Raw genomic sequence first — 10,610 nt, 5'->3', positions numbered from 1 at the left:
GGGGCAGTGGTGCTTGAGTCGCCATAGAGGTTGGTTGGTCGATCCTCAGAGTGCTGCATGCGGGAGAGGACACTGAGGCCAGGCTGGGGCTTCGGGGAACTCTCCTCCCCTGGGCTCTGAGGAGGACTGGGGCTGGTGCTGACATCACGGCACAGCTCACTTGCTGAGCACCATAGCCTGCAGTAGTTAAGGTGACAAAGCCAGGGCCTCACTAAGCCAGGATGGAGGCGTGAGGCTCTGTCAGCCGAGGCTGCCTGATATCTCAGGGCCTGGCTGTGGCAGAGTGCTGCAGCCTCTGAACGCTGTTGGCCAGCACAAGCTCAGCCTGTGCTGCTCACCCCAGCGCCCTCAGTGGGCTTTGCCATGAGCCCTCACCTTCGTGGAGGCTGCAAGGCCTCTATCTGTCATTTGCCGAGCTAGACACGGTAGTGGAGCAGGCACTGCCTGGCCCCGACCATGTCTTGCATCCACTACAAGTTCTTCTCCAAGCTGGACTATGATACGGTCACCTTCAGTGGCTTCGACATCTCCCTTTGTGACCTCAAGTGCAAGATCATGCGCAAGGAGAAGCTGAAGGCAGCCAACTGTGATCTGCAGATCAGCAATGCCCAGACCAAAGAAGGTACGTGTGCGCAGCAGGTGCAGGGCTTTGGGCATGTCCTGGCTGGTGACGTTGCAGAGCACCCCATGATGGCCGCAGCCAGCAGAAGCTGCATTCTGCCTTTTATGGCTCATCCCCACATAGCATGAGTGAGCCTGGGCCCATCCCACCAGGTGGCAGGAGCACCAAGAGGGTAAGCAGTGCCAGGGACTAAGTGGGGTGGTGTCATGAAATCTGATTTGGCATCCTGCTGGCTACACCAGTTTGTCAAATGTGCACACTGATTTACAGTGTCCAGAATAGAGCCCTGAGCTTTGTAAACCCCTGAGGGGAGCCTAGGTGAAGCTAGATCTAGCCTTAGTCTCAAGCTTGGTCAATGGTTTATGTCTAATGGAATGCAGAAAAAGAAAATCAAGGGAGAATCAAGCTAAAATGATGTGCATAGAAACCGAAGATGAAAGAAAGGAGACCCTCCCACTGAGACACAAAGTTCAGAGTGCACCCACCCCCTGGCTTTCTAAACTCCTGAGAGAGCCTAGGTGTGGTTGGATCTAGTCTTAGCATCAGACTTGATCAAGCACATGTAAAGCACTGAGCAGATGAGACTTTGGAGTGGTTTGTGTATCTCCAGAGATCTATTGGTTTTGTAGCCTAATAGAAGCAAAAGCAACTTCAGTTAGTTCAGGAATGCAACCCTTGTATTAGCTGGCTGTCCTGTAGTGACCTCTGAGACCATTTTGCTGTTGGCATTCAAACTGTTTTTAAGAAAGGAAAAAGATTTAGCTGGTGGTGTTTGGTTATCAAACCTGAAAATGCCTTGAAAGGTACTGTTTAGTGTTAGCACGATGTTATATATAAGATTTGACTTCTGTACCTCTAAAGGCCTTCTCTGAAGTGCTGTGTAGTTCATGATGTACTAATACATGCCCTTTTGAATATCTTTGTCTGTATTTCTGTTGGTTTCAGAATACACAGAAGATGCCCTGATTCCTAAAAACTCATTGGTAATCGTTAAAAGAATCCCTGCTGGAGGAGTTAAAGCTACCAGCAAAACGGATGTTACGTAAGTGTCCACACAGCATTGCATTCTTTGCTGTTGGTTTCAGTGTGTGAACGGTTTCAGCGCATATGAGACATTCAGATTGTATCTTTCTTGTTAAAGCTTCCGTTTATTTTTGTTGTCATTGGGTGGATTTTCCTGTATTGGTCCTGAAGCAGACTTATGTTTTTAGGCCTGCTGGGATATGGGGTTCAAACTGCAACAATAGAACCTTTTAAAATGATTCTATGGGTTTGGTTCTTGGGGTTAATTTTTCTGAGGGCCAAGTTGTAGATCCTGTTTTGTCTGCGTGGAGAGATTCCTTGTTAAATGTGTTTGCTTTTATGGCTTTTAGAGCGAAGACAGTTCTGCAGTGTAGTGTAAACTTAAAATTTGCTCCTGTCTCAGAAGTCTGATTCTTAGTGTTTGACTTTTTCTTGTATCTGGGGGAGAGGGACAGGATATGTCAGGTATTCTTATGCCCCAAATGGCTGGGGCTTGCATACTGGCTATGCAGGAAAGACCGATGCTTGCCAGCTGGCAAACCATGCAAACAAGTGAAGTTCCATTCAAAAGTGATTCCTCTTAGTTTCCTAAAGCCAGGGTCTGTTTTGGGCAAGACGAAAAGAGCAGTGTCATAAAGTGTATTGCCTCTTGTGCAAGTACAGTGAAGGAGTAGTTAATCCTTTCCAAACCTGAAGCTTAGTAAGCAACTTAGCACATTACCAGCAGTTGGTGGCTATCCTCCTGATGCTGTTTTACCTGTCTGTGGGGCTAAGGAAAGAATGGCACTGCTCTTCTAGCATTGAAAATTGATGGGGCAGATCAGCTTTCTATTCCTTCAGCTGGAAACATTGCAGAAACGGGGTAGAGTGCTTAATGTTTGGTCAGTGAGTACATGGAACCACAGCAAGGTTTCAGGTGGAATAAGTATTTCTTAAAATGCTGCAGCATTATCGTAAAACAAATTCTGGAAATTAAGATTTTTATTTTTATTTTTTTTTTTTGTCACAGGGCTCCTCAGTCACACAAAATCCCAGGAGCAGCTTCTTTCAGGTGACATTTCTACTACTAGTTTTAGTCACTACAGCGTATGTAACATGGCTAGTACTTTGGCACTTTCACAGCTAAGTATGGTAGATACCTGAGCACAGTGCTTGGGCTTCCACAAGGAAACACTGTTCTAAAGGCTAAGCTGCTGACAGTTTTGTTAGTTCCCTGTCAGATTACTGACTTTTTTTTTTCTTTCACTGAAGTAAACTTGGCCTTTGAAGTGTTGGGGCTATCACTGTTCTGCCATAGAAACTAAAGTACTGTAGGTGACACCTGTTTGTAATACTAGGGATGTACAGATTGCCTGAAGGTACCTTCATAGTTTGAGGGTTGATTATTTAAGAACACAAAACCGTAGTACAGACTTGATATATTTGATACTTAGGTGGCAGAGAAAATATGAGCGCTTTCTCTTGCACAGGTGTGTTTTGTATCTGTAAGTCTGACTTACGACAAAGTAGAAATGGGATTTTGGAGGTTTTCTTAGTTGCGCTGAATGACCAAGAGATAACAGTTTGTGTATACAAATAAATGTCCATATTCAGTAGACTATGAGAACATAATGTTTTGATGTTTGGGTTTTATAATTGATTTTTGGTGCTTTCTGTTGGGTACAAGTGCTTTAAGTTCTGATCACCTTTCTGTCTCCTCCTAGAATTCGAACTGAGCCAGTGAGCAGAACATCAGAAGCAGTACGTAAAAACCCAATCTCACCCTTTTTTTCTACACACTGCACTGAATTCTAAACTATGTAGCCTTGTATTAATTTTACAAACATTAACTTCATGTATCTCCCAGTAAAACATAGTACAGATTGTCATTCAAATGTACTGTTTCATCATAGTGCAAACTGAGTCACGCCATCAATTTGCCCAGTTCTGATGTGAATGCTGGGATTTATGCCTAGTAATGCATGGTATTTCCTATTGCATATGCTAGAATATGTCCTGTGTGACTTTGTGTTGTGCAGATAGTGCCTGATCATCTTTAGTTCATGCAGGTTCCAGGTGTGCACAGTTGAACCTGGTGCCACGTTCGAGATCTGTCTGCCTATAGCTAGTAATGTTGTGAGTTTGTACAGCCTCTTCTGTGCTTTTTGTAAAAGCTGCACATCAGTAGTAGTTCTCTGCAAACACTGTGGCCCATTCCTAACTGGGGCCTGAGGACTTCATTGTGGCAAGCTATTGGCGTAGGCAGCTGGGAGGGAGGAGTGTGTTTGCAGTGGAGAAAAAACTGCCATGACTGTGCTTTGAATCCATGCTTTCATCACCATGAAAGACTGGGTTTGCTCTGAGAGAAGAACAATAAAAATTCTCACAGTTCCCAAACTAATTTGGATCGTTTGTCCTGTGGTCTATAAAAATACAAGATTTTTTTTTCTCCATTTTTATAGGCTACTCTGTCATAGTAAACACCTTTTTCTTTTTTAATTTGAGCAGTTTCTTTTTATAGACAAATTGGCAGGTTACTTTTGTGGCTGATGGTTCAGATTGGTGTTTGGGTTTGGTGGGGTATAGTGAATTTGGCATCATTGCAGTTCTTGAGAAGAAGGGCAGAGCACATGTTTCAGGGCTGCTTTTTTCTTGACAGGCAGCTACTGTTCATCAAAGCATAACTGTATAAATGCATGTTTAAGTGATGAGACATTAACCGATTAATTTGCAAACTACACTGCAAGTAAGATTCCTGTAGTGATGCTTCCTTCTCCAATAAACTTCAGCATTTTTCACAAGGGCCCCTCTCTGAGATATTCTGGAGCAGTAAGTCCATCTCCAGAGAGCTGGTTAGTTTAGTTTCGTCTCATTAAGCACATAGGCACTTTTCAGATGTCGCAGGTTGGGACTTTATTCTGAACAAATACAAATTACAGTAGGTTGGAAATGCCTCTTTCAGTGACACGCAGTGGGTGTAGTGCAGATTTTCAGACTGCAGTAGGGGTTAACTCTTGCTATGTTTTGATTCTAGAACTTGGATATGCGTTTATTTTTTGCTGCACAAAAGAATGGTGAGTCTTCTGCATCTAATTCTCTGGCCCAGCTTTCAAAGGTGTGTATATATATGTATTGTAAAATACTTAAGAATAAGTGTTTCCTTCATAATTTTAAGCCTTACTTGCAGTCTATAGATGGATAACTGTTGTCATGTGAACAAAACTTTAATTTTTAATAAAGTATTTATTTTAACCTTAAGAAGTATGTATAATTTGATACATACTCTCAAGAGTACTCGCCAATTTGGGAAGACAGAAGGGGAGTGCCTTCTCAGCACCAACACAATGTTGCACCGTTACTCATCTTCAGGAAATAAAGCACCAGTACTTCAGAAGCTTTTACTGTTTTTCCTATGTTTCATTAATTTTGTGTTGGAATCTAACAGATTTTTTACAAAGGAATTTAATTGTTTGTATGTTATGGACATTTCAGGGCAGTTTGCAACAGCTGAAGTACAAGTGTTTCTGGAACTTGGACAATGGCATGGCTGGTTTTGAATTTATGGACGTTAGAGGCACAGAAGCATTCTTTGAATACTGCACAGTCCCACAAATTCCAGGCTCTAGACAGTGGAGAACACAAATTTGTTTGAATGCAGACTGTGTCAACTGTGTAAATTGTGTACTTGATTGTTTAGAGGACTATACCAGTGTGTATCTACAGTGTACTAGATGTGACCAGCTGAAAATGTTGCAGTGGCCTGTTTTGGGATGGAACTGCGTGCTCTTTTGGCTCAACACTGTAACTTCAGCAAGACACTAATGACTGCACTTTGTGCAAAAGCATAGAGTTAGCCAAGTCAATGCAAAAGATGGGAGCTAGTTCTTTCTCCTGAGAAGAGAGACAGGAGTTCATTGCTAAGAACGAGAGGTCTTCCCACCGTCAGCATCTTCCCTCTCTCAGTGAAGAAATTAAATGTTGTGCCTTTGGCTGTCCCTGCATGTGGCCTTGGTTCTGTAAACCCATGTGAAGTTTTACTCTCAGATGTGAAAAACTGTCCAAGTGGTGCACATTGAACCTTTTGAGAAACGCATGAACAAAACATAAAGCAGCTCAGAACTGTTACTTACTCTAAACACTTTATTCAGACTGGCTTAGCACAGGGGCATTGTGCTGTGAAATATTATTTGGGGAAATGCAGTTTGGATTGCCTACAGGACTGGATGGTCACGTTTATACTGAAGAGAGCCTTGTGTCTTGCTGAGGGATCAGAAAGACTCCCTTCAGTGCTTCTGTGTCTGATGCTGAATTTCAGCAAGCAAAAACTAGAGACCTGACACTAACATAGTGTGTTCTTTTTAATGCTGCAAAATGTAAATCATATAACTTGCAGACATCTTTCTCAATTAAATGCACAGTAACCTCAAATGGGCTGGAGCTTCAAAACCAGTTGAAAACTATTGCTAGTGTCATTTCTTTTCCTCATCACTTCAGTCCACTTGGAAGAAAAGTGGATGGGTTACACAAGTCTATGTCAAGCCTAAGGTTTTGAGTGCCCAAGAAGGCTCTTTTCAAGTAGGCTAGCAGGCACATAAGCATCATTTACAAGCACAAAGTCTCCCCAGCACACTCTCAGGACAACTGTTTCATAGAAGCATCTGTTTTCAGGCAACATCAGCTAGCATTGTGGTGCTGTGTACAGGACTGAGCAAGTGGTGTTGTCTTTGGCTGGCTGAGCTTGCATGTGTTTCTAATGTGTGCGTCAAATAATTCTGTGTTAAACAGACTGCCAACCTGGCTGAAGCCAGTGCTTCTGAAGAAGATAAAATAAAAGCCATGATGATACAGTCTTTCCGTGAATATGATCCAGTCCAGTAAGTGTTGATAAAGTCAAATCAGTTCTTTGATGATTATGGAAAAATTGTGTAGATGTTTGTTTTAACAAGAGAGACAAATGCATACCTTTCTTTTCCTGAAACCTTTTTAGTCCCATGAAGAAGCCCTTGGCTACACCTCCACCATCATATGTTTGCTTTCGGTGCGGAAAACCTGGCCACTATAGAAAGGACTGCCCAAGAAATGGGGTAAGATTTTGGGGACTTGTGGTGTTACTTTCCGACCTTGTTTAATTTCTGACCTTGGCAGTCAGGTAACAAACACAGGAATAATCGTATGAAGAACTGTTTCTCTTGAGGTCAAATACAGAGGTTACATGGCAATGCTGAAAAGCCCCTCAAAGTTCAAGGGAAAGCCGGGATTATAAATGTAATGTTTTCTTTTTTCTAAGCCACAGACATGAAATAAGTCCATAGATCTTTTCATCTGTGCATTTACATGCATAGTTTTATGTACTTCAGTATTACTGGAAATGTTTCTGTTTTAACTCTTTTTAATGAGAGCTGGTGTTTTCAGTATTTTGCATGAAACCAAGATGTTTCTGTTGACCCCATCTATTGAATATTTGTGTGTTTTACCGACACAAGTCTCTGGCTGAGTGTTCATGCCCTTTAACATTAGTCACTGAATGTACACACATGAGGTATGAATTCAACCTTCATCCATAGCTGGTGAATAGATGTTTCTGCAGTGGCTGACCCAGAGCCCTGACTTAAGTTTTCTCTCTGAATTGTGCTTTGGGGGAGGAGGTTTGTGTCTCTTCTCCCAGTGGATCATGTGCTAAGGGATATTTCACCCTTAAGAAACCTGTTGTTAAGCCAAAGAATGTCGGCTCAGATCAAAACTCTGCTTAAGCCTTTCACAGAATCGTAGAACCAACTAGGTTGGAAGAGGTGCATCAAGTCCAACTGATGCTTCAGGACTGCCAGATCCATCAGGAACCGTGTCACTAAGGCCCTCGTCTACGTGTGTTTTTGCAGAATTCAGGGACAGTGATTCCACCACTTCCCTGAGAAGCTGGCTTAGGAACAATAGGTGACTTAGGAACACCCTGGCCATGTTCATTTAGGAAAAGAAGTACTTGGGTTGAACAACCTTCACGCTGGGTAAAAGGAGAGGATTTCAAGGCTTTTGCTTCTTCCAGTCGTCACTGAACTGTCATTTTAAGTGTAGGTCTTAAGATGAGATATGTCTGCATTTCTTTTCTTAACAGGACAGAAATGTGGAGTCTGTTCCCAGACTGAAAAGGAGCACAGGAATTCCAAGGAGTTTCCTGATAGAGGTGAAAGATCCCAACACAAAGGGTGCAATGCTGACCAACACTGGAAAATATGCAATCCCCATTATTAATGCGTAAGTACAGGGATGCTGGAGAGGGACTATTCATTAGGGACTGTAATGATAGGACAAGGGGTAATGGTTTGAAACTTAAACAGCAGAGGTTTAGACTGGATCTAAGGAAGAAATTCTTTACTGTGAGGGTGCTGAGCCACTGGAATGGGTTGCCCAGGGAGGTGGTGAATGCTCCATCCTTGGCAGTGTTCAAGAGCAGGCAGGATGAAGCCTTGGGTGATATGGTTTAGTGTGAGGTGTCCCTGCCCATGGCAGGGGGGTTAGAACTGGATGATCTTAAGGTCTTTTCCAACCCTAACTATTCTATGATTCTATAAGTACAGGATTAATTGGACTGACCAAATAGCGAATGAGAGAAAGCATGCATAAACATCTGAGTGGATAATGCAACCAAGTTGGAATGCATCTGTAATTACAGGAGAGGAAGCACAGCCATTGCATTTTAACTTTAAAATCTGTGATGCTTGCTCGCATGAAAAGAGGGTGGTCATCCATACTTGTCATGCCCCTGGAAGTTGGTTCAAGTTGCGGTGCACCAAGGATCTGTATTTCTGCAGTACATTTCAGTAGTGTTGACAGGGAGTCATTCTCGTTGAGAGCTCATTTTGCGTCTGGTTTATGTTTCAAACGCTTCTTACAAGAATTGAACCAACAGCTGTTGGATTGAGATTTCCTCCCCCTCTGGGTTTTTATTTTACAGAGTTATGGCTATAGAGAAGTAGTTTCAGCTCAGTGCCTACAGTTCAGAAGGGTAATGTGGAGTGAGAAGAATTCCATCTAGTATCTTCTTTTGATAAAACGCAAAGCTTGGACAAGTATTCCTTTACTCATCTTTAAATTTGTTCTTTTTCCTTCCCCACATGCCCTCCAGGGAAGCTTATGCTAGAGAAAAGAGGAAAAGGCCTCCATCTTTACCAGAGGAGCCATCCTCCTCCTCTTCTGATGGTCCTGTTCCAGATGAGCTGTTATGTCTCATTTGTAAAGACATCATGACCGATGCAGCTGTTCTTCCCTGCTGTGGAAGCAGTTATTGTGACGAGTGTAAGTGTTATTCCCATGTTGTTAATTGAAAACATCACATCTCATCTTCTGAAGCAAAAATAGCAGAGAACAAAATTACTTTGTTACCTGTTCTAATTAAAGCCTAAGTATACCCTGACTAGGAAAGGACTCAAAAAAAGGGGGGGCAGAAAACTTATTTCTCTTTCTACAGATCCAGTTACGTCCTCTTTACATGCAGAGGAGTGTCTAACTGTGCATTTGATTACAGTATTAGGTACCAAATGTTTGCCCACAGCCCTTTCTCTCATACAAAATTATACAGCCATCTCTGGTGACTGACTGTGGTCTGCAACAAATGGATAGTTAGGCATTTAATCCACATTCTTCTCCACGGGAGAGCTGGTTCAAACCTTCAGAACTCAGATCTACCAATGCTTTTTTTTGAGATGTGCTTTGTTCTTTAACTTTGGGGTCAATGACTTCTTGCTGTTGCAGACAGTGGAAAAAGGATGGGTTGAATCAGGAAGACACATCCGACACTCCAAATATTACAACAGCAAAATGTCAAAACTGTGTAACTATTTGCTGCAGACTAGAAATTGTTGACACTTGAACATCTGCAGCTTCATGCTGTACGCTCGAGACCACATTCACCCATGAGTCATATGCGTGTTTTGATTAGAACCGAACAGCTTTCCTTAGTTTGGCTAAAAACTATTGCATTGTGATTATGCTAATTATGCACAGGTATTAGAACAGCATTGCTGGAGACTGAGGATTATACATGCCCAGCGTGTCACCGGACAGACGTTCCTCCTGATGCTTTAGTTGCCAACAAGAGCCTACGCCAGGTAGTGTGATGACTTTCACATCAATTGGACAAAGAGCTCGTAAGGAGCTGAGAGAGAAGACAAGATTACTGTAATATTAATTTAGCCTTAAGTAAGGCTAAATTGAATAAGGCTAAATTTACTTTTCAAACACATTATCTCTGACAGCTCTTTAGAGACAATGTGGCAAATTCAGGTCACACTTGTGTTTAACACAATCACCTCACTTTCAAATTTGGTGTTAACGCTCAAGTATTTACATACATGTGGAGGCTTTTGTTGGTGTATGTGCTGAAGTTTCAGGTTACCTTTATAACATGTTCCTCTGCCTCTAGGCTGTGAACAACTTCAAAAATGGTGTTGGCTATACAAAAAGGCTCCGTAAGGAGACCCAGCAGCAACCATCAGTACCCACAGGTGGTAAGTAATGACAGCTTTAGAATTTCTCTTAAACAATTACCTTCAGATAAGCTGAATGGGCTTTTTTGATTCTCCCCTCTCCAAAAGGTCCTCCGAGGACAGACAGTACCATGCACTGCCCAGGTGCCAGAACAAGCTGTGAACTGTAAGTATGCTATGGAAATTCAATATATACCTACTTGTAACCTAGGCTGTAACGTGTGACTTACACAACAGCTGATCCATAATCAGTGTGCACAGAGAGTTGTGGGGAATACAACTGGCAACTGATTTTTAAACGGCTTCATTTGAATTGGCTATAAGAAAGGGGATGCGTGCTTGCAGTAAGATTATTTCAACTAAAACTCTGGTACATGATTAAAAAGAAGACTAAAAGAAGGATGCTTTTTGAGAAAAACCATAAGTACATCTAAAAATTAAGCTCAATTAAAGAATCAGATGGAAAACTTTGCATTGCTGGCTGAGTAGGGCTGGGAAATAAATGT

The 10,610-nt window shown here is 42.3% G+C and overlaps 2 protein-coding genes across 2 annotated transcripts; both read left to right on the top strand.

The window, feature by feature from the left end:
- Positions 1 to 456: 456 nt before the first annotated feature.
- Positions 457 to 3,439, top strand: LOC117436936 (E3 ubiquitin-protein ligase RBBP6-like). Its single transcript, XM_034069016.1, has 3 exons — positions 457 to 622; positions 1,568 to 1,664; positions 3,349 to 3,439. Exons 1-3 carry the CDS (start codon positions 457 to 459, stop codon positions 3,437 to 3,439), a joined length of 354 nt encoding a protein of 117 aa, XP_033924907.1.
- A 1,225-nt stretch (positions 3,440 to 4,664) lies between these two features.
- Positions 4,665 to 9,047, top strand: LOC117436888 (E3 ubiquitin-protein ligase RBBP6-like). The gene is made up of 5 exons (XM_034068893.1): positions 4,665 to 4,698; positions 6,410 to 6,498; positions 6,612 to 6,708; positions 7,734 to 7,873; positions 8,745 to 9,047. Exons 1-5 carry the CDS (start codon positions 4,696 to 4,698, stop codon positions 8,941 to 8,943), a joined length of 528 nt encoding a protein of 175 aa, XP_033924784.1. The 5' UTR covers positions 4,665 to 4,695; the 3' UTR covers positions 8,944 to 9,047.
- The last annotated feature ends 1,563 nt before the right edge of the window (positions 9,048 to 10,610 follow it).

This window comes from Melopsittacus undulatus, chromosome 13 (genome assembly GCF_012275295.1).
Source record: "Melopsittacus undulatus isolate bMelUnd1 chromosome 13, bMelUnd1.mat.Z, whole genome shotgun sequence".
NCBI classification, from domain to species: domain Eukaryota; kingdom Metazoa; phylum Chordata; class Aves; order Psittaciformes; family Psittaculidae; genus Melopsittacus; species Melopsittacus undulatus.
Note: the sequence above shows the minus strand (reverse complement) of the source record. Positions and strands in the feature narration are given on the sequence as shown.